This window comes from Trichosurus vulpecula, chromosome 4, assembly GCF_011100635.1.
Source record: "Trichosurus vulpecula isolate mTriVul1 chromosome 4, mTriVul1.pri, whole genome shotgun sequence".
In the NCBI taxonomy this organism is placed as follows: Eukaryota; Metazoa; Chordata; class Mammalia; order Diprotodontia; family Phalangeridae; genus Trichosurus; species Trichosurus vulpecula.
In genome coordinates this window covers 255,060,989-255,088,433 of record NC_050576.1, presented here as the reverse complement: position 1 = coordinate 255,088,433, position 27,445 = coordinate 255,060,989, and the positions used below count along the sequence as shown (strand labels likewise).

Here is a 27,445-nt window from a genome sequence, read left to right as displayed (position 1 = left end):
GGGCTGAGGGTAACCTTGGAGACCAGGAACCTCAGATAACCTGAGCCCAGTTGTCCCTGCCTCTTGTTGCCAGGGCTACAGAATCCAGGCTGGCTGGAGAGTGCTGTGCACCTGCCTAGGGTCTGTTACCCTAGCAACAGGACATAGGAAACCAGGGCTGGAGACTCACATTATCCATTAGTCCTGACCCTGGGGTTTGAGCCCTAGTGTTTGAAGGGCCATTGGGAACATGTTAACAATTTGGCCCTTGCTGTCCCCTTAGCCGTCACTCTAGATTCATTGATATGGAACCCTGATGTATTTGGTTGCCGTGACATTTACCTTAAAACTTTCAAACATTTCTTAAACTGCATCTCACTGGCAAGTTCTGAAGGAGAACTAAGGTGTAGTGTTGCAGTGTTCAAACAGTTCCCTCCTAAGAATAACAGTAGCTGACATTTATAGTGCCTTGCCTAATTGTCTCGTCTAATCCTCACAACAAGCTAGTGATGAAGGTATTACAGGTATTATTTTTTAACAGTAGTTAATATTTTAGTGTATATGGAATTCCCAGTGAGTCAGTTCCCTCTACCAAAGCAGATCAGCATTTGCTCTGAAATTTATAGTCCTACAGAATTGCCCAGGGAACTGAAAAGTTCAGTGATTTGCATAGAATACAAATTATTAACTCATGATAATATCCATATGTGCATCAAGCCTATCTTTGGTCAGGGTATGGGAAGGGAAAAAGACTTTTGCAAACAGTAATCTGTAGCACTCTACCTCTGTACAGTCAGTCATACGACTGACTAAAAAGTATAGGAAATACAGGAGCCCACTGCACTTACTGTTTATGAACCATTTAAAAAACAGCATTTGATTATAAAATGCCACCATAAAGGCGTTCCTCCAACATAGTGTCTTCCATTGTTCCTTGAAAGATGGGAAAGAGAGAACTTTGTCTACCCCGATTATTGTCGAGCAAGAAACAAAATGGAGACACAGGCTCATCAAACATAATTACCAACATTGCAGAGGGCGTCTAGCCCAGAGTCCAAATGGAAAAGGCACTTCCTAGATGATGAAATCCTCCAGATGTTCTTCTTTGTCAGGGATATTGTACTGATTGCATTAAGCCCCAGAACATTGTAGAGCCTCCTAAGTGAGAACCAGAATTACTCGAAAGAGTTTGGCTTTTTGATACAGGAAGAACCAAGTGAATGAAAAAACCTACCATTCAGACCAAGCTGGAGAATTCATAAAACTTCCACCAGCACAGATATATCTTAGGACAGTGCCCATATGTAAAATACTAAGTGGGGCACAGAATTGAACAGGACAAGCTTGTTTGCCTTCGGGGAATTGGGCTTTGTTTTTAATGAGCCCCAAAGTCTCCTGAAACAGTCTTTTTTTAACTTCATTATTCTTCTGGTGATAACAGAAGATACATCAGATACATTATGGTACCCTGAAATCTGAGAAATGAAATTGCAAGTTAACCGAGGGAAAAGTGAATGATAAGTGTGAGAGGGCTGCACACATTAAAAGTGAGGAATTGTGCAAAAGAAGGGTGTAAAGGATAGAATTAGATGTTTGGGGGAAAGGCGAGGACATGGACTGGGCACGTGGCAAGAGTGAAACTCACGTGTTAGAGATTGAGAGGGAGACCTGAGCACAATGGTAAGACCCTCACTCTCCTATGGAGGAGTCCCAGGAAAATATGGACAAGAGTCCTATGGATGAAAAGGCATTGAAGGTGGTGCCCACGTTGCTGAGAACACCAATAAATACAAGTAAATTTTTTTTCAAGTCTCCCACCATAGCAAAGCCTTAATACACCACACACACATACGCGCGTGTGTGCGCACACACACACACACACACACACGCATATATATTCTGAAATCAGCAAAATAGCAAAAAAGAATGATTGTAACTTATGCAGTGGAACTTTACACTTCAGTAGTGATTTTTTTTAAAGTACATGTTTTAACTTTAGTAAGTTAGTGCAAACATCAATTAGGTGTTATATCTGTTATGTTGCTATTTAAAGTTTTATTGATTTACAGATGAGTAAACTGAAGCATAGAGGAGTTAAATGACAAATGAGGATAGTATTTTTTCATCAGTTTCCACCATCAAATACAAATGGTATTTATAGCCATTAATCATAGTTGAATATATGAGAAAGGTGGAAACAGCTTGAACAGAGAGGGCCAATTGTTAAATTTTCAGTGTGAGCATTTACACCTTCGAAATCAAAAAATGCTTTAAGTCAGGATTTAATTTATTGTTGTGTTGATTTTTGAGACTTAAGAAAGTAGTTGACAATGTTAATAACTCAGATTCAACTTAAAAGTGTGTTGTGCTTATTTTTTTCCAGAGAGCCAATTGTCAAACATTGACCTGCACCCTACTAAATATACATAAGCTTTGTATGGGGGGGGGGGGGGTTGCTTTTTGCAGCAGACTTCTTCATAGTCACACAACTGAGAGGTAGGGACAATGTTAGACTGCATGGTCCCTATCACTGGATAATTACAAAAAAGCACTTGATAATGCAAATTTCCGCATTTCCTTTAAAGATGTGTCTTTCTTCTCTCTGTGAAGCATGTGAAGATTATATAAGATTCCATGACACATCCAATCCCAGAAATAAGTGTTCAATGATCTACTGAGTCACACCATCAAGGTAGCCATAAAATAAGGCAATCGGTGATCCCCAAAGCTGCTTGCCACTGTGATAGAGCAGCTCTTACACCCAATCCAAACAGAATTCTTTGTAGAACCATGTAAAGTTTCTACAGATGTACTTGTTGGTGCTTGTTGCATCAAAACCTAGAATCATACAGAGCCTCTTCAAGGAAATCCATAGTCACTCAGACATCACCCTCCTAATGTCATTGTTCCTCTTCAAGAATGAAGGCCAAACAACAGTCACTCAAAAGATAGCAGACCACCCATCCACAAGGGAAAAATAAAATTGATTAAAAAAATTAGTATTGCACAGATCAAGAGTGGGGAACCTGCAGCTTCCAGGCCACATGTGGCTTTCCAGGTCCTTGGGTGCAGCCTTTTGACTGAGTCCAAGTTTTATAGAACAAACTAGAGGGCCACGTGTGGCCTCGAGGTCACACCCCTGGCCCAGATCATGACATGCAGTTGGCTGGGCAACCCAATAAATTAATCCACTGGTACATCTGTCTTAGTTTTTGCAGCCCGAAAATGAGCTAAGCCTATGATTAAATAGGACAAACAGCCTAGATTATACTTGATAATTACATGTTCCTGTCTCCCACCTCATTGGCATGTGTCTACGAGTACATGTTGGTGAGGCTCCAGAGTAGTCACCAAACAATCTGCTTGACCCAGCCCAGCCCAGAGGATCAAGGGAGAGACTCATCTATCTATCACCAGTGCCTCACCCCTAACTTAATTTTGCGGGGGCTCCAAAGAGGGAGAAAAAGGCTCTCAGAGCCAAGATTTTTGAGGTACCCCCTTGTCCCCTGGGTTCCCTATATGTGTACCTCACTACCTTTGTGCTCTAATTTGAGTCCGCACTCCCAAAGGACCATGTATGTGCAGAGGGGAAAATGAGTCTTTTTTTTCGGGGGAATGTCCATCAGTCAACAAGCATTTATTAAATGTTTACTATGCACCAGGCACTATTAAGTACTGAAAATACAAAGAAAAGCATGGTCCCTGCCTTCAAGGAGCTTATTTTCTCAACTAGGGAGGGTCGACATGGTCGGATCTACACTTTGGGAAAATCACTTTGGCAGCTGAGAAGAGGATGGACTGGAGTGGGGAAATGTGAGGCAGGAAGACCAACCAAAAAGCTACTGGCAGTTATCCAGTGATGATGACAGCCAGCACCAAGGTGATGGCTGTGTGAGGGGAGAGAAGGGCAAGTATACGAGAGACGTTATAAATGCAGGGACGAGATTTGGCCGCAGAATACTTTGAGTAAGGCATTGAGGATGACACTAAAGTTTCAAATTTGTTCGACTGGGAGGATGATGATGCCCTCAGCAGTAACAGGCACCAGTTATGGTGTTATACTTTTACTGTAGTGGATAGGATAGTAACAGTTTGTAAAATGGGAGAGTTGGGGGTGGGAGGAATTAGTGTATTTTGGACATGTTAATTTTAAGTTGTCTATAGGGCATCCAGTTTGAGATGTCTAATAGGCCACTGGTGATACAAGATTGGAGTGGAGGAGAGAAGATAAGGTTATAAAAATAGATCTGAGAATCATCTCCATAGAGGTGTTCATTGAACTCAAAAGCTGATAAGATCACCAAGTGATATAGTGTACAGGGAGAAAAGAACCCAGGACAGAACCCTTAGAGGACATCCACAGCTAGGGGCCATGATCTGGAATGTCAAGCAAAGGCAACTGAAAAAGTGCAGCGGTCAGATGGGCAGATGACCAGGAGAGGGCTGTGTCAAAAACCTAGAGAAAAGAGAGAACTCAGGGGAAGAGTGAGATGGACACTATCAGAGGCTGCACAGAGATCAGGAAAGATGAGGATTGAGAAAAAGGTCATTAGATTTGGTAAATAAGAGATCACAAGAAACCTTGGAGAAAGCAAAGTTAGTTGGACGTTTTGTAACTTCTGTCCTTGCTATATTTTTCTAGTTAATTTTCTTCCATAAAAGCTAAAAAAATGACCAAATAAAAATGCAGTCTTTTCGTTGATGCCACGCAGTTACTTTTTGAAAAAGTACAAAGTCAGTATTCTCTTGATGCTGCCATATGGGTGTGAAACATAAAAAAGCATTGATTGGAAGAGTCACAAAGGGAAAGTATGCTATGTGTGTTAAGAGGCTACAGGTGATTAACAAGGTTGACTTGCTTCAGAAACTGATATAAAACACACCAAGGGCATGTATGTCAAAAAAGGTCAGCCTTTACTAACAGAGCCAGGACTGAAACCATGGTACATGTCCCTTTCTGCTATACTACAGCTGCCTAATTTATTTAAAGATGTTGAAAACAGCAAATGAACAAATGAAAAGGCATCTTTAAAATGCTTGCAATATGCCAGGCCTTGTGCTAAGCAGCAAGGATACAAATAAAGGCAAAAAAACAGTCCCTTCTGTCAAGGAACTCACATTCTATTGGGAGAGACCACAAGCAAACAACTACAAGGAAACTCTAGACGGAATCAATTGGGAATCATCTCAGAGGGAAGGCACTAAGATTAAGGAGGACTTGGAAAGGCTCTTTGCAGAAGGTGGGTTTTTAGCGAAGACTAGAAGGAAGCCAGCAGGTGGAGGTGAGGAAGGAGAGCTATCTGGGCAGAGGGGACAGGCAATGAAAATGCACAGATTGAGTGTTTTGTTTGAGAAACAGTCAGGAGGCTGGTGTCATTGAATCTCAGAGTGGAGAGAAGTGAGGTGTAAGAAGACTTAGGAAGGGGCCAGACTATGAAGGGCTTTGAATGCCAAACAGAGTATTTTGTATTTGATTCTGGAAGTGCTGGGGAGTCATTTTTTAGTGAGTAGGAGGTTATAGTGGTTGGATCTGCACTTTAGGAGTATCGGCTCACCATGTTTGTTAATCATTCAGTTAGCACATCAAGGTGATGCAGAGGCCTGGGGCCATCTTTCTAAGCTTTGGCTACCTGTTTGTGGAGAATGTGTCACATGTTCTGAAACTCTCTTTTTGGAAACAAAAAGTGTATCATGTTAGCTGCCTTCTTTGTTATTACCTTTTGGTTACAAAGGTAGAAGGCAAATTATGCCCAAAACAAAACCACAATCATCTAAGTCTACCTTTCCCCATTTGGAAAATAAAGCATGACATTGGAGGGACAATGCACTCCAGGTGCTACCGAGCCAGCTCTGGGGAACACCCTTGTGGGCCTCAGGATTCTAATTGCTTGACAGAGGTCAGAGCTGGCCTCGACAAGTATCAGGTTCCCTGAAGCCAGCTGCTCCTGGCTGGGCCTCCTGTCCATTTCACCTTTCATCTCTGCCAACAGCTCAGCAAGGCACAGTACACTCATGTCCGTGCAAGTGGTACCAGTTGCCTCCAGTGCTGCTCTGGCGGTGTAAGTTTCCTAAAGGAGAATTCAAGCATCTCCATGCTAGAGATCACGGCCTGTATATAGGCCCTGATATCACCAGTCAGGCACTCCTTGAAAAAGGAAATAGCCATCAAATAAAAGGGCACAATGACTTTCAAGGTGAAGTCCGAAATCCTTCTACTTCAAGGACCTATGATTTTATGAGTGGGTAGTTCCTCTGTATTCATGAAGATGGCACGACCTCCAGTCCCCTCTTTGGACTTCTACATTGTACATTGCAAACCTATGTCTAGTGACACTGGCCTTCTTGCTGTTCCTCCAGCAAGACACTCTATCTCCTAACTCTAGGCATCTTTATTGGCTGTCTTCCATGTCTGAAATTCTCCCTCCTCATCTCATGCTTCTGGCTTCTCTGTTTTTGTCATTCAGTCATTCGGTTATGTCCGATTCATGACCCCACGGACCACATAGCACACCAATACTGTCCATGGGGTTTTCTTGGCAAGGATACTGGGGTGGTTTGCCATTTCCTTTTCCAGTGGATTAAGGCAGAGGTTAAATCGCTTGCCCAATGTCACATAGCTAGTGAGTGTCTGAGTTAGGGAGGTGTTTACCCCAAGCATGTGAACACTTCCCTTGGTCGAATGGGCGGATGAGAGCAATTTGTTCCAATAGCCACCTTGGAGTCTGCCATGTCTGACCAAACTCTAAGTGCTCCATAGTGCCTGCTGCAGCTGCTTCCCTTCCTGGCCATTGGATATATTCCCAACTGAAGTATGCATCCCAGATTTACTGAACCAAACCCCCCTTCATACATTCTGTGGTCCAGCCAAACTGGCCTCTTTGCTATCCTTCATGAGCAACATTCAATTTGCCATCTGAGTGCCTTGAACAGGGCCTACTCCTGGACTTGTCTGGATTCTATTGTTCTTTGACCTCCATCTCTTAGAATCCCTAGCTTTAAGAATCACTCACGTGCCATGGACAATTAGGTCTCTTCGTTCCTGCCCATATTCCTTTTGCCTTTACTTTGTATGAATTTTTCATTTCTCATCTGTATACATGTTATTTTCTCCCAGTAGAGTGTTAGCACCATGAGGGGAGGGCTTTTTTGTTATGTTTGGTTTGGTTTCCTCTTTGTATCTGCAGCACTTGGGACAGCACCTGGTGCTCAATACATCATCAATGAATGCTAAATGCTGGAGACAATGAGCACCTGTCCTCGAATAATTTCTGGAGACAACTTACACAACTAAGTGTCCAAATTGTTCCTTATCTGAAAATATTTTTCCTTCTTTAAATTTTGCTAGAGCACTTTGGCTCATTTCTTTGAGCCCATCTGATTCAACATTATTCCTGTACTTCATGTTCCTGTTGTGACTCCAAGGCCATAAATGGCAGGGTCTGTTTTCATTCTTCATTTTTAGAGCTCCAGGACCTTGCACAGTGTTTACGGGGGTGTGATCCATGTGATCAGACCCCATATAAGAGGTTCAGAAGGGCAGAGAGGTCTCACTTTGCCGGGTGGGAGTGGATACTTGATTAATCAAAAGAAAAATTACAGAAACTTTCTATGACCTCCAGGATCAAATATGAATTCCTGTTTGGCCTTCAAAGTACTTCATAACCTGGTCCATTCTACATTTCCAGGCTTTTTACATTTTACATCCCTACATGTAATTCTCTGATCTACAGATCAGATCCTGGCCTCCTTGCTGTTCCCCAACCTTGACACTCAAGCTTCCAAATCCACTCATTTTCAATGGCTGTTACCAATGCCTGGAATGCTCTTAATCTTCACCTCTGTCTTCTGGCTTTTGCGGCTTCCTTCAATGCCACCAGCGGCTGTGGTGCCGAAATGGCCGAATGCCAAAGCGAGTGAAAAGAAAACACGGGCCAGGCAGAAGAGTAAAGAACAGCTCCATTTATTATGCAGAGGGACAGGGCTTATATACCTGTTAGACAAGCAGAATCGTGTATGACCTCCTCGTGCTTAGTCCCCCTTTGCATGACTTCCTTGTACTTTTGTTCCTCTTTTGTCGTAAACAATATTGTGTTAATAGCCCACAGGTGTTGTTTAGCATGTGTGTGCCGTGGGGGGTATTGGAGAGAGAGCACATGTATACCAAGGAGGCTTGAAGAGCCTTCATCCTGAGCAGCATGTGCATGCCAAGGAGAGGTGGAGAGCCCACGTGCCAAGTTATCAGCCCAAAGGCAAAAACAGACCTCTGGTCTGTATTTTATCCCAGAATGGACTTTCTCAGAGCTGGCCCTCTACAACTCCCCTCTATTACTTAAGATGGAGCTTAAGCTAATGATGAGTCAAATAATGACTTGTAGAAGACAGGGCCTTATGAAACACAATAGCGTTAGGAAGGCAAACAAGAGAAGAAAGTGGCAACAAATGTTGCTTAACAGGTTGACTTGTTTTAGGAGTTGCAATAACTCATTGGTGATGCCTTCAGGATCAATTCCTGGGGCTTTGCTGTGTTCAATTAGGTGGGTGATAAATTCTAAGTCACATATATCTTGTGTATTTGTAGATACAAAGAAATAGGGATGTGAGAGACAAGCTTGTACATAGCAATCCCCTTTTAAGTAAATATGGGAAGGATTGATGGACACATTGACAAATCAAAGGGAGCAGTCCCCTTTATGAATACAGATACAGAAAGTCAAAAAGCAATTATCTCTTTAAGATTCACTTATACTGCTATCTGGCAAGGAACATTGTCAGTGAAATCCTCTGGTCCTTAGCATCTGTTCCAACCATCTTCAGCACTGCATCCCAGCATCCTCTTCTTCTTCTCTTCCTGTAGGAACTAGCTTTCTATCCACACTCCTACAAGAGTGATCTTAGCACAATGCATAACATTCTCACATTGCTTAAGGAATATTTACAGAGTAAGCCCTAAGTAGCTCAAGTGCATTTCTACTATTGTTTATAAAGCTTTACTAAGTTGGTAATAACAAAATTTCTAGTTACTGCAGAATTCCTAGATGTCACAAAGTTTCCTAGTCAAAAAGGTGTTGTAATAGAATCTCACATTGGTAACAGTAGGACATCTTAAGGTGAGTATTAAGCAGGTTGTATAATTTTTTGCACATGTTCTAGATCTAGATAAAAACATTATTAGATTGCCCAGTAGGATAACACAAAAGAGCTCATCAGACCTCCACCTGTTAATGGTACAGGATCACATCCCCTCTGAGTAGCTCGTGGCATTTCTCTCAGATACTGATTTAATGCAGTACCAATCACAGACTTTCAATAAGCAATAAAGATTTGCCAGGACTCACATACATATGAGGGATTTAATTAAACATCTTTCCTTCTCAAATTTAAACTTGTCCTGGTGTAAAAGCCAGTAAGAATCTTTTCTATCTATTGTCTAATTTTTACTCAAGTAAATTTTACTTTTGTGTTCACTCCTTAAAAACTTTTCGAGAGTGAGAACTTTGAATTTGCTAGTCAAAGCGAGTGGGTCCTTCTCCTTGTACTGGGAGACTCAAAGTGTCTCTTTTTGAGATCTACGCATTTTCCAATCTGCCTAGTGCCAAATAGTATACCAAATTCTGAACACATTTCACTTAAATTTGAGGGAAAAGTTTCCCACTTTCTTTCTTATCTCTCTTCACATTCCAAATTGGCTAGATTTGGAATAGAAGGAGAAAGAAAGAGCGTTTTTTCCAACTACTTCCCAAAAGTTTCCAAATCTTATTTCTTTCTAATTTTGACCTGATACTTCTCCAACTTGCCTTTTCCATAACAAAAACTAAACAAGACATTACAGGGTGTTAGATTACACACTCCACATAGAAACACAGATATGGAACACAGACACAGAGACAGGAAACAGAGGATTTTTTGAATCCTATACACAGGTTGCTTGGCCCTCAGGAATGTAATGGAGGCCAGGTGCCATGCTTTATGGGGTCTTGGGGACCCTGCTTTTTAAGATGACCTGGGGCAAATTCCTGACCACAGGGGAAATGTGCCTGTCTCTGCTGTCTCTAAAAATTCTGGTAATTTGGGTAGTTGTTATTAAGAGACCTCTTTCCCTTACTAGCTTCTTTAGAACTTCCACATAGTATTCTCAGTCTCTTTTTCCCGGATTGCGTTTGACCCATCTCTGCAATCCTCATATAAACCTGGTAATTACCTTAGAATAGGAAAGTGAAAGTAAAGGAGAGGAAAGATTATTGCCTTCCCATCTCCTTAATCCCTGTATAAGTCCAGTGATACTTAAAAAAGGAAAGTGAAAGTTTTTAGTACCTGAGAAAAGATTTATCGCCGTATACCTTAATCTACTGTGTATGTCGACCAGAGCTCCTTTTGTTTTTGGTTTCCAGGGTGTCTCTACTGCGGAAGACTCAACTCTTTCAGTCTCCATCCTCAGAACCTCTCTGCTTCAGGTTCATCTGCTTGAATCTGTGTTTACCTTGGGTCTGTCTGCTTTGGGTTCGTTTGCTTTGTATTCATCTGCTTTGGATGTCCTTGCCTCAGGGTCCCTCGTTCAGGCACCAGTTGCCGCCAGCGGCTGCAGGTGCTGCAGAGTGAAAAGAAAACATGGGCCAGGTAGCAGAGTAAAGAACAGCTCCGTTTATTATGCAGAGGGACAGGGCTTATATACCCTTTAGGCAAGCAGAATCAACAAATCCACATGCAAGGCATTTGCAGAATGTATGACTTCCTCGTGCTTTTGTTCCCCTTTCACCGTAAACAATATTGTGTTAATAGCCCACAGGTGGTGTTTAGCATGTGTGTGCCGTGGGGGGTATTGGAGAGAGCAGGTGTATACCAAGGAGGTTGGAAGAGCCTTCATCCTGAGCAGCACGTGCATGCTGTGGGGGTGGAGGGTGGGTTGGGATCCCACGTGCCAAGTTATCAGCCCAAAGGCAAGAACAGGCCTCTGGCCTGTATCTTATCCCAGAATGGACTTTCTCAGAGCTGGCCCTCTACACTTCGAGACAGTTTAAATTCCACCTTCTGTCATAGGTTTCTCCTGGTCCTTCCCCACCCCCACTCTCTAGTCCCTTCTCTCTGAGATAATAAATAATAATACCTACTAGCACTTATATCATGCATTGAGGTCTGCAAACTGCTTTGCAGATATCTCATTCTATCCTCATGACTTTAGCAGGTATCTGGTAAACAGACAGTGCTTAATAAATGCTTACTGACTGCTTCATTCAGTAGGCAATGGGGAGCTATCCACAACTTTTGAGGAGGTTACAGAGTTAGTACATTTAGCATGAATTATGAAGTCACAATTACTTCAAAGCTTTAAGAGACCTGATGTGAGCTGGTCCAACCAAGCTCCTGAACAAGAACTTGCAGTGTTGATTTAGCACAGTATCTGGTACATAGTAGGCACTTAATGTGACAAGGAGTCATTCAAACTTCGTTTGTGCTGTCCAAAATGAATCTTGTCCAACTACCGCAGAAAAGGAATAGGCTCTTGTAACATCCATGAGAAGGCCTCAAGACTTGCAGGGAAGGGGAATCCAGTACCTTTGATGCAATACATCTCACTTGGGGCCCTGCTCTCACTGGTAGACTTTCCTTCCAAAGAACCTAAGTCTCCCTCCCTGTGGCTCCCCACACCTGCCTTCCATATTTCCTACTGCTACCCTCTTGGGTCAAGCAGAAAAAAAATCTAATGGCTCTTCCACATGACAGCCCTTCAAACCCTTGAAGACAGTTCTCATGCTCTCTGAGTCTTCTCTTTAATGGTTTGACATGGTCTCCAGCTCTCTGGGCCTCCTTGGTCTTGGACTTCTGAGCTACAACTCCAGATTTCTTAAAGGGCCTCTTCAAACTATGCCATGGTGTGGCCTGAGCTGTCTAGTACAGATACTTTGAGGACCTGAGGTCCTGTGATTACAGTGGGGAAAGAAAAGTAGGGAGCAAAGCAATATTGCAGAGATAATACCACTAAGGTATGAAAACCGTTTTGGTGGAAACCTGGCAAGGTTGCACGGCTGGGTGAGAATGGTGGTGTCAGCCAAGGGGGTGGCGGTGGGGAGATCAGAATGAAAAGCTAGTTTCTGGGGTGGATGTTTTATTTGGGGCATATTGAGTTTGAGATTCCAGTAGACCATTCAGGGAAGAAAAGTGAGTCGGCAGTACAAGTCTGATTCTCAGGAGAGAGGTTGAGGCCAAAGGTTACTTTGTTGGCCATAAGCATGGAAATGATAGTTGGTTACAGTGAAGCAAAGAAAGAACTAGATGACCTGAAATGAACTGGACAAAAGCCAAGACAACAACATACAAATGATTACAGTGATGCAAAAGGAGAAAATGATCACCATGCAACAACTGAACATGAGTGTTGCAAAATCAGCAAGAACAATCTTGGCCCCAATGAAGACTTGAAAAAATAACCTCCTTTTTCTCCTTTGCAGAGGATGCGGGGAGGGGAGGTGAGAGGGAGTGGGGGGGTAATCCAGAGATATAGAACACTGCATTATGTGGTCAGATTTTTTAATCTGCTGTTTTGTCTTTTTTTTTCCTTTAAAAGGAAGTTCCATTATATGGAAAGGATAGTTGGAACTATGGGAATGGTTGAGATTCCTTGAGGGCATTGGTAGGGTATAGGGAACATCTAGTCTGAGGGAATAATGAGAAAACGAGAGAGCAGAAAACCTTCCCTCCCAGAAACAGAGGAATTTCTGAGCAGGTTTCAGGGATAGCAAGTTCTACAGAAAGGATTCGAAATCGAAAAGAGTTGGATTTGGCAACGGAGTCACCAAACCCATTTAGTGGTGCTGAGTGGAGAAGCCATATTAATGCATGGGGATAGGGGAGCCAGACTTGGAAGCAGCTTACCAACATGATCAACACAGAGAAACAGGGCAAAACACAATGACTTAGGAACTTCACCATGAGGGAAGTAAACAGAAGCAGGGAAACAATAGAAAGTGACCACACAGTATACAAGAGCAGCAACAAACCAAGAGAAACCGAAGGTGGTAGAAATAGTGACCAGGCCTAGTCCCCAAGAAGAGACATGAGGAGGCACCTCCCTTCTTTGCGCAAATGGGAGACTATGAGTGTGTAACACTGCTCGTCAGCCTTTTCTAATACATTTTCTTCTCATTCTTTATATGACAAAGGGATTGTTCTCAAGAAGGGAAAGGTGACCCAAAAAACCTCTGTTTTTAAAGTTTAGTAGTAAATGAGATGTCAGATTGATTGCAAATCAATTTATAAATGCCATTTATTAAGCACTTATGTGCCTGTAACTACTGTGCTAAGATCTGGGTCATAAGAATTTCTTATTTTCTATTTGTGTATTTTTATATTTATATATTATTTATGTATTTATATATTATTCCCTATTTACCCTGTATATAATTTGCTTTGCATATTTGTTCTCATGTTGTTTTCTCCATTATTGTAGGGCAAGGACTTTTTCCTTTTTCAGTATCCACAGCACTTAGCACAGTGCCTAGCACATAGTAGGCACTTAATGTTTATCAATTGACTGATGGATTGATTTTTAGAATATAGGAAATCTAAGTATGACTCTGGGTGTAGAACAAATAGAGAAAAAAAAATAGGATAAAAAATGAGGCAAACTCCAGAACGGTGTGAAGATGCGAATGAACTCAGATGCTAGAAGGATTAGTCTTCATAGACACCTTTTTTTGGAGACAAGGAAAGCAATGTGAAGAGATTTTGAGACGGAGACTGCATGTCATGATTTAGAAAGTGAGGTAGTTTACCCACTGTGTAAGGGCTTGGGAGGTCAAAACTGAGACAGAGAGCGGGGACTTGAGGAGAAGGAGAGGAGTCAAATAGACAAAAAGAATTTTGAACTCGCCAAGGCCATGAGCACTTCTTCATTCTCCAAAGCAAGGCCCATCAACCAGGAATGGGAGTGGCGTTGGAGAACACAGTGCAAGTTGCTCAGCGAGGGGTGCAACAGTATCACCAAGGTTCTCTACCTGGAACCGGTTTGTAGAGCCCCTGAATGATTAAAGTGCATCTCTGAGTTCCAAGTCTAGAGATGGGATCTTTGTAAGCACCTAATCGAAGACTGATTTTTTTATTTTTTGGATGAGAAAACTGAAGGCTTGGAGAGGTTGTAGAATCAACAATAGGTTTCAAATAGCAGAACCAGGATTTGAACCCGAATTCTTCAAAACCAATTTACTATCACAATTTTTAGAGGTGTGAATGGGAGAAATGGAAGATATTTACCCTTGAGAGAATTTTCAAGGTGCTCGTAGCTCCCAAGAAGGCATCATGGAGACAACTCCCAGGGTTCAAGCTTCACCTCTGACATCTCTGCTTGTGGCCCTGGGGAGGTCCCTCACATTTCCAATGCCTCAAGCAACTGAGTACCAATGTATACTTGTGGAAGAAGTCTTCAGACAAATGAAGAAATAATAACTCAGAACAAAACAAAAAAACACCCCCCACCCCTCCAACACCAAGTTCTAAGTAAGGCAGCTTTCTCTTCTCCCACTGCCCAGGACACACCATCTCCCTCTAGGTATTTTCATTGACTGTCCCTCTTCAGGGGAACTCTCTCCCTGTGCGTCCTGCGCTTTTGTGAAGTCACAGTTCTGGGAAGCCCCTTCTCCAAGAAGCCTTTCCCCACCCTCCTTAATCTTAGTGATTTATCCTGCACATATATATGCATGAGTGTGTGTGTGTATACACACACACACACGTATGTATGTATGGTAGCAGTTTGCATGCTGTTTGCCCCATTTAACAATGGGATCTTTTGAGCAGGGTTTATTTTTTGTATCCCCACTGACACCTGACTTGTGGTGGCATCAGTGATTGAAGCGAATTCCTCAGTGGTTTCATAAAGAGCACCAATGGATACTTTGGCGTGGATCTTGCATAGGTCCCACCACCTGTTTTTGTTATTTGCTCCCTTGACAGTCCTGAGAGGCAGGGTCACCACAAGGAGCATCAACATGTCCCAAGCATACTTTTCTGCTGGAGGACTCCTGGGACCCAACCAAAACCAACCACAAGTGAGGGTGATTTCCAGATGATTCTAGTTCAGGGGTAGGAAATAAGCAACCGCGGGAGCATAGGTGGCATTTGATGTAGGGCATAAAGGAGACCATTCAGTTGCTAGTCAACACCCAAAACTAACTGAATATTCTATTTCAGAACAAATGAAAAGCGACCACTCATATGGAGTGGCAGCCAGCCCAGCCCCTCCCCACACCCATACTGCTTTTAAATTACCACTCTCTCCAAAATACAGAACCAAGGAAATGCAGTCCTCTTTTGCACTGTAACAATTTTCAGAAGTTTGATTTTTGAGGTTCAATATTTTAATTCTGATTTCACTAAGAGCTACTTTAAGACTCTTCTCAGACCCCCATCCTGTAGCTGAAGAATTTCTTTATGTCTTATGTTTGACCACCCTGGTTAGGTAATTTTTCAACAGCTAATAGACTTAAAAGCTTTCCTATGATTTCCTTAATTTGATTTTTCACAGTGGATACAAAAAACCCCTCACAATTCTTCCCAGGCTTGATACCCCCAAGGTCATAGGATTCATGGGCTAGAAGTAAGCTTCGGCATATTCTAGTCTTAACTCTCACTTTAGGCCACGGGAAAGTTCAACCTGGGGTCTGCAGTAATATCAACAGGATATTTCCTTTGTAATCCTATTTCATATTCTGCATTTAAAAACATTCTTTGAAAGGCTTCCTAGGCTTCATCAGACTGACAAGAGTATCACAGGACAAAAAAAAGAGGGAGAGGTGCTGAGAACGTTGTGGCACAGAAAGTTCCATTTAAAGTCATGCAGGTAGGGTGACTTAAACTTGAGTTCTCAAACTTTAGATTCAGCAGGCCTTGCCTGTAAACCATGGAGAAGTAAGGGAGATGATTCAGTAATCTTACCCCTACCCATTTTATAGCTCAATGATAACTGAGGGCAGGGTGTCCCAAAGATGGGAGGATGGGAATAAAAATTAAAAAATCAACTTTGCCAAAAATTTTGTGGAAAAACTTAAAAGACTGAGATTAAGTATTTGAAGTTTTCCTTTTATCCATACAAGTGAAGAACCTCCCCTCCCCATTCCCAATCCTGCCTCAGAGCAAGCAGTCTTTGTAGTCAGTATTGGATGGCAGTCACCCAGTTTGCTTAGGTAGTGCCAACATGCCCATCGTTTGTTTCAAGAAAACTGGCCATTAATTTTTAACTAGGGACAAATTAAAGGGTTGGTTTTGGGGGGTTTTGTTTTTTGGGTTTTTCTGAGAGGTAACTGGGGTTAAGCGACTTGCCCAGAAGCACACAGCTAATGTCAAGTGCCTGCAGCTGGATTTGAACCCAGGTTTTCCTGATTCCAGAGCTGGTGCTCTACCCACTACACCGCCTAGCTGCCCCAAGGGTGTTTTTTAAAAGACCAAGTTAGCAGTTTCTATTTTACATTTGTAATGGAAGCTTCTATTTATGACATTTTAAAAACTGTCCACGTTTTCAAAGTATGATCAAAAAGGTGCTAACCACATCCTATCAATGGTAGAGACCCCTATCATAGGTGAGGAAAAGATTGGAGAATGTGACTTGAGATGTGCAATCCTAGTAAGTGGCGAAGCCAGATGTCAAGCCCTGGTCCGTCAGAGCTGTTCCCACCTGTGCAGTGAGGTTAAGTGGGCACCCCTTAAAATACAGGATTGGCCATGCACCCTGGGAAACTGCCTCCAAAAAACCCTAATAAATCCCAAGACAAAAGGGAAGACCCATTTTTAAGTGTACTTTCTGACAAGGTTTTACAGATAGTGATTAACTGGCTTAGCGGGCAGAGACTTTTCTGTCCTTTAGACTGATTTGGTCTAAAAGATAATATTGAGAATTGAAAAACTAGTCAAAAGGAAATTTCCTTCTTAATAAACAGAAAAATATGGGGCAGAGAACCCAGTATATTTAAGGTTTCAAGGTGTTCTGAAGTCTAACTTGTTTTACATATTTCTAGCTTAAGACAGTAATTCAAACACTGATATGAAATCATTGAAAAAGCATTCAAGTATCTACTGGTCAAGCCGGTTATGTTCCTAATATAGGGTGGGAAAGAAAAAAAATTTCTTAACCGATGATTAAGCAATTGATTTGCAGATGGGTCATCTCCCCATCATCAATGACCTCAAAAATATCTGCTTCAGTTGTTAAAACAAATACAAAGTTGTGTTTCAAGATAAATTTCATTTACTTCCTAAAAAATGAAACCCCTTTATCCTAATATGGAATTCAATTTTATTGGGGGGGGGGGTGTGAAGGGAAGAGAATAGGAATGAGGAGAAAGTGACCTAAATCAGAATCTCTAACAAAAATGAGTAATTTTCCAACTTAACCCAAAGGCAAACAGGATTTCTTCCATTAGGTCTGCAAAACGAATTTGCTGGATTGCAATGCTACTTTAAAAATAATTTCACCAAGATGTAAATTATTTTCTGGGAATGGAAGTGTGTGAGGGAGGAGAAAGTCACAATTTCAATAGAAACAGAATGTCTTTATGGTTATGTCATACTCAAAACTTCTCTTCAGAATAAAATTTCCAAGTTAACTTTTCATGGTACAAATTGTGTAACTGACTTCAGGGCATTTAAAAATCATTTGAAAATTCAATGGAAAATTTAAAACTAACTTTAAATATAGGATTCATATCTGTAATTGCATAAAAGATATTGTACTTTAAATCAAATTAGATATTAGTTTTTATGATTAGCCAAGGGGAAGCTTCTCTAGGCCTATTTGTATTTTTTGACTTTGAAACAACTGGGGTAGAAAGTAAAAGTTAAAATCCAGCAAATGGAAGATCAAAGTTTATTTTTTACTACCTGCATACAAAAACATATTGCACATCAAACAACCAAAACAAAAATAAAAATACTCTACTAAGGACTAACATATGTAGTTTATACAGAATAAACCTTCTGGAAATTGATCTTTTCAGTAGTTCAGGTTATGTCTGAATGGACATGACTAATTCAGCTTAGTGTTTTAACTAAAGCTATGTTTGATTTTTAAATACTGTACAGTTTAATAAATAAACCAAACAAAGCCTCAATGTAGAACAGTCACTGCCAATATCACCCAGTGTCCCTGCAGTTTGAGAATTTAACAAATGTATTCCAGTGGTCTGCAGCTTTTCCTCTACATACAGCATTTAAAAAACATGTATTAAAACAGACCAGTTTCCAGACTAAACTAATGGAGAAATTACAATTCAGTGCAAAATATTTTAGACTGCATTTCGTTCTAGTTTTCCTCAGGTGAAGAAGTGGTTGCATATTATTAAAAATGTAACAAAAGCAGCTAATGCTTTCATAAAGAATATTACGTTAGGGATCCCCCCCACCCCCCATCTCTGCCATATTTCGAAAACAAAATAACATTTCCTATAGCCAGCAATTCTTTTTAATGTTACATATACTATCTCAAGGCACATCTGATGATATATTTATAACACAGTAGGTGTCAAAGAATGTTTTAACATATGATTTCTTCAGGATCCCTCCCCTTTCTTTATTCCAAATGGAGGAACTGAAAGTGCGGTGTCAAGACTGGCGATCCGTATCCTATCTTTGGCAAGCTGTACGAGCACTATTGTAAAATGTAATGTAAAAGAACTGTAAACTAGCAACTTCAGTTTATGACACGCCGTTGAGCACGGCGGCTTCCTCGGGAGAATTCTCCTCTTCTTTCGAGACGCCGGACTTCTCCTCTTCAGGGCCGCGCTGCAGCTTGGATGCTTCATCGCCAGACGCACTGGTGGGGCCGTTGACGGCCTTTTCTGAAGGCGTGTGCTCTTCAATCACGTCTTTTGCCTGCCAAAGGAAGACAACTGTTTCAACTTTGTTATCAATGTAATCTAATTGAGAAGGAACAGAGCCACATGAAAATGTCCTGCTCACTAGGAAAAGCGTGGAGTAGCTTCACTGCTCTGTCCTACTTGGCATCAAGCTTAACGATAATAAAAAAAAAACCGAGACATATAACCCTTGCTTTCCAGACAAGGTGTGTTCCTCAAGTGCTTGTGATTTACATCACTTTCTCATACCCTGTTGTAACCTCGGTACACAATGGAAACCGCCTCATCACCCAGGAGCTTGGGTAGAAGCAGCCCTCTCTGCCCGGTTCAGGTCCCACTGGCCCTGACATGTCTGCTCAAACCCTCAGTGGTCCAATAAAAGCTCCGTCCAGCAAAAGCGTGAAAGCATTTTAATCTTCCACAAACCTCATCCACTGAACATCCTTCAAGACCCCATTCTTCTATGACTAAGAGAGTTACATCACAATGTATATACAGTAAGGAACTCACTGTTAAAAGGAAATCACCTTTTGTTCAGTGGATAATCTTCCTCTCATTCATCTGTTTTGTAAATCCAAATTGTATTTAAATTTGCTTAATGCAGGGTACACATGTATTTAAGATCTGAAACCTAAGATTTCAAGATTCCTAAGATTCATTATTTAAGAATGAGTTGCATGGAAATAATTTGAAGCATAGATTAGAGCTGGAAGGAAATTTAGAGATCACCTAGTCCAATGCCCTCAACAAACAAGGAAACTGTGGCCCAGAAGATCAAGTGGTTTGTCCCAAGTAACACCATTAATCAGTGATGCAATTGAGCCATGATGTGCATGCTCCTGAATATGATCAGTTCAGTGCTCTCCGACTCCAATGTGCTGCCTCCCCTCTCATGTAGCTTATTTCCCAAATTAAAGATAAGATGGTTTATTCCTAAGAATTTTTTTTAACTCAAGCTGATAAATTAAATCAGGTTTTAACTTGATGACAAACACAGTGCTTCAATATAATTTATTGACTTGTTCTAATTCACACCTAATAAATCATTATAGTTACCTGGAATCAAGCACATTAGCAAAGAATCCCCCCTCCTGAGGGAAAGGAAGTTATGTAAGTTTTAAATTATTGATGAAAAAACCTCATGAGGGCACAGAGTACATCACATTTAGATTTGTAATCTCAGTGCCTGAGCACATAGCAGGTGCTCAATGCCTACTGTTTATAAGCATCACACAATGAGAATTAAAGGTGGGGGGGAGCTACAGATTTAATTCTGCTTACCATTTCTTTCTTGTTTTTAGTCAAAGTTTCCCTTGGCAAGTTTCTTTGTCTGCTCTGAGACTCAGCTCTGGATATATAATCTGCAACTGTGACTGTTAGAGATGAGAGAGAAAAATTACAGGTACTGAAATATAACAGAACATTCCAAAATGTTCTGGATTTAAAGGGCAGTTCCACTACTGAAGGAGGACTAATAATAGGTTTCCCATTTCCCTATGACTAAGTATAATGGATCATATTATGTCAACATTAATAGAGTGTGAAACTGTTATCTCTATTAGCTTATGACTGGTAAGTGGAAGAGAATGTGGGCAAGTCATTCTTTGCCAAGCACTCAACCATGGTTTTTTTTTTTTTTTTTTTTTGCTGCTGATGGCAGATAAGCAAGGAATCGGGGGATTGAGGACTGTGGTATAAAATCGACCCCAACAACCTCAGATCCCACTTCGAAGAAGGAAAAACAGTTGACATAAGCATGTGAAGGCAGTAGAAATTGGCAACCTTTTTGGACCTGCCCACTAATTTCAAGCTTTGAGTAGAATACAAAAATTAATAAACTAATAATTCACTTCCTACACCCTACAGCAAAATCAAAAGAACACATTTCTATGAATACTAATTGATGAATTTTAAAAATGAAACATTTTTAAAAGCTGAAAACCTCCATTCAACTTTAAGGAATAAATTACATAGCTAAACCCTGAACAATGTTTTGCAAATTTACACTTGTCAAAAAATAATGATGGAGGAACAATATTCTTACAAGTAGAGATATTTAATCAGAAAACTCAAATTGTCACAGATATGCAAGTTTGTTTTTTAAAAAATGGCTTTTTTAAAAACACAAATGAAACATTTGCATGTATATTTTACCATTTAATGCCAACATATTGCATCCAAATCAGGGAATAGGGGAACACCAATGAAAAGAATCATGGGGAATTATGTAAGTAACAAGCAGTTGCAGGGCAACATGCTAATGAACAGGCCAACACTGGGCAAAGGACACATCCAGGTACAAAAAGGAATTCTGGAATCACTCTCCTGGCCCTGGCAACCTGTGGCTGGCTTGGTGGGGGGGTGGGGAGTGTGTGTGATGGGACTAAAAAGGGCAGATACAACACATACCGACCTCACACGGAACAAACCTGAAACTCTGAGGAAGACCATGAAGGTCACCTTGGTTCTGTGGACAGAGGGTAGCAGAATTATGAAAAACTACCATGGCACTCTGATACATCCAAAGTAACTGAGGCAACTCCATAGGCAATTATTTACCACCTATGATTGTTGACATCAGGGCATAATAATCCCAAAGGGGATGTGTGCGTTTGCTGTGTGTGTGTAGGAAACCAGATCACAAAGGGTATAGAATTATATTTATGATGGCTGTTAAAACCTGTGGGGGACATCAACTCTCTAGGAATAATGAAAACTAAAGTTGCATAAAATTTATAACAGTATAATCCTCTTAAAAGCTATTAAATATGGGGCATGTGACAATAAATCTCAGGTCAATGGACACGTCCTTAGTGGATGATCTATTGGGGGGGGGGCACGGAAGGGATGTGTCTAGAACTATGATTTCATCACTGTAGAGAATGCCTGGGGCAAAATATGCCTCCACTTAACAGCAGATAAGGAATTCATATCCTCCCTAATGTAAGCTCCAAGCACAGAGATTAGGTGACTTGTCCAATTATAGAGCTATTGTGTTAGAAGTAAAAACCCAAGTCTTCTGATGTATCAGCTTCCCCTATAAACTACGCCACAATGCCTATCTTTAAAACACTAACTGAAAAAATGTTTCCTAATTTCAAGGAAAATTTCCCCAAATAGTTCATTTCTGGTTCATTTCCACAAAGTCTTCATTGTGATTGCTTCAATGTAATTATTTACGAACTTTAATTGGCTAATTTCAAGTATTTTTAAAATTACATGTATTGGTGTTTTGTCATTTGTTCCAAGCTCTGAAACAGGAATGTACCAATTAAAGGTCCAGGAACTGGTTTACTATTTTAGACCCCACAGCATTTTTGCTCACAAATACTTGCAAAATAGATTTCTATCCTGAAAGAACTTCCTGCCTTTTCCATTGCAAATGTGCCCACCTCAGTAAAACTGAAAAGGAGACTTAGGAGTGAGTGTGTGCGCGCGTGTGTGCGCGCGTGTGTGCGCGAGAGTGCATGTATTTACATGCACATCTCTTTACAACGGCAGCATCCATTTTAAAATGGTTCTCAGTATTATTTTAACCATGCTTCTAGGTTCAGCTTAGGAATTTTCGTAGTGGCTTCATTCTAGGCACAGGAAAGGAGTAGCTGCTCTGCTATTACTAGGTTGAAAAGGAAGTTTTTGGAATTATTTTTCCCCTCCCAATGCATGGACAGAGCATACATGAACTTCTGATATTAGATCAGTTAGAGAAAGAGCCAGGCACTTTTCTATTGACCATTCAAGGCAGGGAGGGAAGTGCTAAGAAGCTACGTAAATTGAACTGGGTCTTCTCAAAAACAGCTTAAATTCAGTTTCTACAGCCTAAGAAATAAATAGCTATTTGTATTTTTTTATGATAGTCTGATCCTGCTTGGTTCAACGTATAATTTCAAAAGTGAGCTGAGACACAATCTGAAGAGACCTTTCGGGTAAGACCATTTCCCTGTTCAACCTTTTGCACAATTTAAAATCCATGCTGAAAGATGATGAGATACGGAATTGTGAGCAAGGTGGGGAAAATATGAAATTGTTCCATTTTACTGTAAATGAGGGATGCAAATTGCAATGTCATTCTTATTTTATTTTTTAACTGAACTTGTGGTTTGGGCGAGGGAACAAAGATGCAGAGAAGGAACTCAGCACCTTCTTTGAAACTTCAGACCCCTAAGAGGACTGCCCGAGTCACTGAGAGGTGACGAGACTAGCCCAGGGTCACATAGCCAATATATCTCAGAGGTAGGATTAGAACCCAGGTTGTCCAGGAGGCCAGGCTGATTCAATCCATTACACCAAGCGGACTTTTGTAAAACATTTTTTGAATATTTTGAATAAAATGCATGTTATAAAGTTAAATGTCAATGGATGTGTACTGATTTTGCAAGGTTCACTTGCACTAGCAGGGAATACTATTCTTCCAGTGCTGGCTCCTGTACCTGGAATTGAGGCCCCTAGGTTCCCCTCCTTTCATTTTTCCTTCACTCTCAGGAATCCAGGAGTGAAGTAGGGCCGAGAGTGAGGGCAGGCCCTGAAAAGTGAGGAAAAAGGCAAGCTGGACCAAAGGGCAGGGCAGATAATGAAGTACCTTGACCAATGATCACAGATTTTTTAAAAATAAGTCAGAGTGGAAATATGCCTTTAAAAGACTTTACAAATTTGGGAACAGCTATAGAAGAATGGAGGACCTTGGAATACTCTGTGATTGATAAAAAGGATTTGCTGTAGGAGTGTAGTGTCCAATGCCCTTTAGTCTACCAAAACCCAAGTGCATCACAAAATTATAGGTATCAAAAGGACCATATTCCACATACAACTTTTGATTTCATGAACTGTATAGGTCCTTTTTTTGGAGTTTTCAACTAGTCTTAAAAGCTTTACCAGTTTTGCCATAGAATTTTATGCCCATAATATTTAGATTAAATACTAAGGGTACTGGCATTTTCAGGTTTTATTTGGGGAGAACCACGGAAGGCTGTTATGAAAAAAATTCAAAAATTGCTCAATTTAAAAGGGTTTATTTCTGGCTTACACAATTTCTTCACTGGAACTATACATGTGATTTCTCTGAACATAAGAAATAGAAATGTGCTCAAAACAACAGACAGAGCAAATAATTTCCTTTAAAGTACAAATCATGATCATTTCTTTCAAAATAAGTTAGCATTCTTTAAATTAGGTTAAGTATTATTAATTTTTAAAAGGTTAGTAAGTATAAAGGAAGGGAATCACACACACCATAGTAACAGAACATGCATTTGCCTTGTTAGAAAAAAGGGACACTTCATATTTTGGTTTTTAAAAAAATCATCATAATGGCCCATAAAAATGAGGTGTTGGATCCAGGTCCAATAAACAGGCACCACCATGCAAGCTGCCCACACGTCAGTCCATCTCAATCACAATCTAGAACACACTCCTGGGGACCAGAGCAGACTTCCTTCCATCTCAAATGTGAAGAGTCTGACAATTATGCCAAAATTGGAGGAGGGAAAGGGAGATGGAGTAGGGAGGGTGAGATATTCTTCTTATAAAATTTATTTGTATAGGGCTGGGACATGGAGGAGAACAAGACAAAATATTAGTTCAATTAGACAGGTTATTAAACACTTATTGTGTCTTATTAGTTGAGTCAACAATTTATGCAATGCAAATCTTCAATGTATATGCGCACATATGTGCACAGTTAAATAGAAAATAGATATTTTTAAAAGCAGACATGACATTTTTCATGCTTATGACCTGATGTTATCAACAGGTCCACACTCAAGTTACCTGGCTGTCTATCTTCTGCCTGACCCCTGAAACGACGCCTGCGGCTACGATTGCGTCGCTGGGGTTTTTTTTCACTATCATCTGCAATTGCAAAGTTTACCATGAACTATTCTGACAATAAAAAGTCTTTCCTTCAAAGATTTAAGGGGGAAAGAGAGATTGTTTAAACAAACACCAATGATAAACAATACACAGTACTTTTATGAAATACACTCTACAAAAAGATAAGATGAATATAATCTACAGATGATGGGATGCACAACATTTAAGAATCACATACATTCCTCAGACTATTGAGGAGGTAAGGCCATGTCATCTAGGGGATTACTGGCAAGGTTATTTCCATAATACTGACATTATAACCTGCTTTTACAATCACACATATAAATATGGACAGAGATCTACACACCTCCCATATGAGGTGTTAACAGAAACATATAAACTGAAGTCCCAATTCTTAAGTTTTGCTCTCTCACTGGGGGCAGTGTCTGGGGGAGGTATCTCATCAGGGCAACGAGGGCAGGGGGTGCCTATATTGCTTTAGTACTTCATTGATTTAACAGCAGCCCTGACAGGCACTGAAGTCATTCCACCCACACTGACAAAGCCATGGTATATGGCTACATAACAGGCTTTTACAGGTTGAGAACTAGAGTCATATGGGTCTTACTTATGTCAGACACAAGTTACCAATACTGCTTACAATGAGTTCTCAATTAAAATTCAACATGTAAATCACATTTAAAACTTCACAGATCAATGATATATGTACCTAAGCGTTTACATACCTAGACCATTTTCATTAACAGAAGCGGTGTCTGACTCTGTCATTCCATCCATGAGGACAGCATCGTCATCAGTCCTCCGTCTACGAGACCGCCGGCGGCGGTTAGTGCTGTGATGGGACTCACTGGCATCAGTGTCTGCAGTCTGGTCAGACTCTGTATTGTCAAGCAGGCTGTAAGGATTGCTGTCTGGATCTTTAAGCACTACATTTGTTTGAAGAAAAAAGTTATGCCCCAGTTAGGACTCTTATTGGCTATGTCACTAATTTTACTAAAGCTCAAATATCTGAAAATAGATGAAAAAACGTCACACAATCAAAAGTGCTTTTCTAAACAAAATTCTAAGGTTCCAAATCTGAAACATCTCAATATTAATTCCATGCTTCCTCTAAGTTCACTTAATATACCACTGTATTTCTGAAAGAACCTTTTCCTTAGCAGAATACAGGCTGTTGACTACACTGGTTTTTAATGGCCTACTTTTATGCAGTCAGCCACAAGTAACTGTACTTCTATGCAATGACCTCAGGGATGTTACTCTAAACAGAAACAATCATCACAACTTCACACAAAAGCAGAAAGATGGATGAAAATGTAGACTTGTTCACTAGGGATTAGATAACCTGGGAAAAGTTTACTGCTGTTCTAATTGTAAAACTGATTCAAATAATTACCAGTGAAGAAAATGCTGATAAGTAATTGGACTCTCTATGGCCCTTTCCAAATTTTTAAAGCAATTTACCTACTACCATCAAGGACTGCCTCATGGCAATCCTGTCTATTACTCCCATTGCCATTTCAGAGGCTCAGAATGACTTGGTCATTCAGCTTTGTCTAGAGGTTGAGATTCAAATCTAAGTCTTTCCTAATGCAAAGTAGAGCACTCATGTGATACTGTCTCCTGAGATAACTACAGTCATATATCCCGGTGAACTAAACATAAATAACCTATGAGTTAGGTTACAAGAGGAGAGATATTCAGGCAGGCTCTCACAGCACACACACCAAATAAAAACCAAAAAAATTTATTTCTTTATGTCAAGTAGGAGCATACCAATAATACTGAGTAGCCAAAAGATACTGCTAAGGACATTCATGAAGGTCAATAAAGCCTAGGGATCGATGAATGGTCTGAATTATCATCTTTTTAATAAACTGTGAAGTATTATCTATTCCTTTTGACAAAGGCTTACAATAATTAAAATTTTGAAAGCAAGGCCTATCAGCCTCTGTTCAAACCACACACGTAAGAGTGGAATACAGTGCTTAAACTGAAAACAATGTTCTGATTTATGTATCCAGTACGTAAATTATTAAACCATAGGCTCACTTTTTTGGTTTATATCCTTCCAACATAAAAAGTGGAAGTGTCACTCATACTACTTAATTAACCTGGTACATACACTACTCTACTAAACAAGAGGTTCCTAAGTGTTCTGTGGGCATCCCCTGCCTCTAACAAACATACCTGTGTATCCCTCACCTTGTACTTATCAGAACAGAGCAGAAGCAGCAATTGTATAGTATATCTACAGCTTCATAACAGGAAACTAAAAAGTGCCAGGCTCACATTTTCAAGAGAAATGACCCTAACATTGCAGAGCATATTACCGGAGCTAATTGATGACTTTCCACCACGGGGCCCCCCACGCCCTCGACCCCCTGAAACGCTTCGCCCTCTCCCTCCAGGGCGTCTCCGGCTGTCCCGCTGGTGTCTACTCTCTCGGTCATCTTCTCCAGCCAGTGACCAATCACTCAGTTCGTCTTTACGTTCCGACTCTGTTTCAGAGGGATTCGATAGTTCAGAATTTGTGCCTGAATTGAAAAAGAATGTAAACCTTTAAGTCACTATTTGCTTAGATGTCAACAGCTACCTCTAAACAAAATATAATGAAGTAGCACTAAACTCTGCCATCATCGACAATTCTGAAAACTTATTTTTCTTGGGTAGAATACCCAAAATGCAAAGTGCCACATGACTAGAACATAAGATTTGAGAAGATCTGGATGTTCACGAAGATGTTGTATACTGGAAATTTTAATAATTTAAGTTGTGCATATGGACAAAAACTTGAAATACTA

General features: G+C 40.6%; 1 protein-coding gene across 4 annotated transcripts in view; it reads right to left on the bottom strand.

Annotated features, from left to right (window-relative positions):
* Positions 1 to 18,400: 18,400 nt before the first annotated feature.
* The window catches only part of FXR1 (FMR1 autosomal homolog 1), a 62,968-nt gene continuing 53,923 nt past the window's right edge, over positions 18,401 to 27,445 (bottom strand). For 2 of the 4 annotated variants that reach the window (XM_036758060.1, XM_036758058.1), the window contains 5 exons: positions 26,975 to 27,178; positions 25,367 to 25,567; positions 24,579 to 24,659; positions 20,094 to 20,185; positions 18,401 to 18,828 (listed from right to left, as the gene is read on the bottom strand). In XM_036758060.1, coding sequence (XP_036613955.1) covers positions 18,652 to 18,828; positions 20,094 to 20,185; positions 24,579 to 24,659; positions 25,367 to 25,567; positions 26,975 to 27,178 — 755 coding nt within the window. In that variant the 3' untranslated portion in view covers positions 18,401 to 18,651. The remainder of the gene's footprint in view (positions 18,829 to 20,093; positions 20,186 to 24,578; positions 24,660 to 25,366; positions 25,568 to 26,974; positions 27,179 to 27,445) is intronic. The other 2 variants (XM_036758061.1, XM_036758059.1) reach the window with 1 other exon arrangement.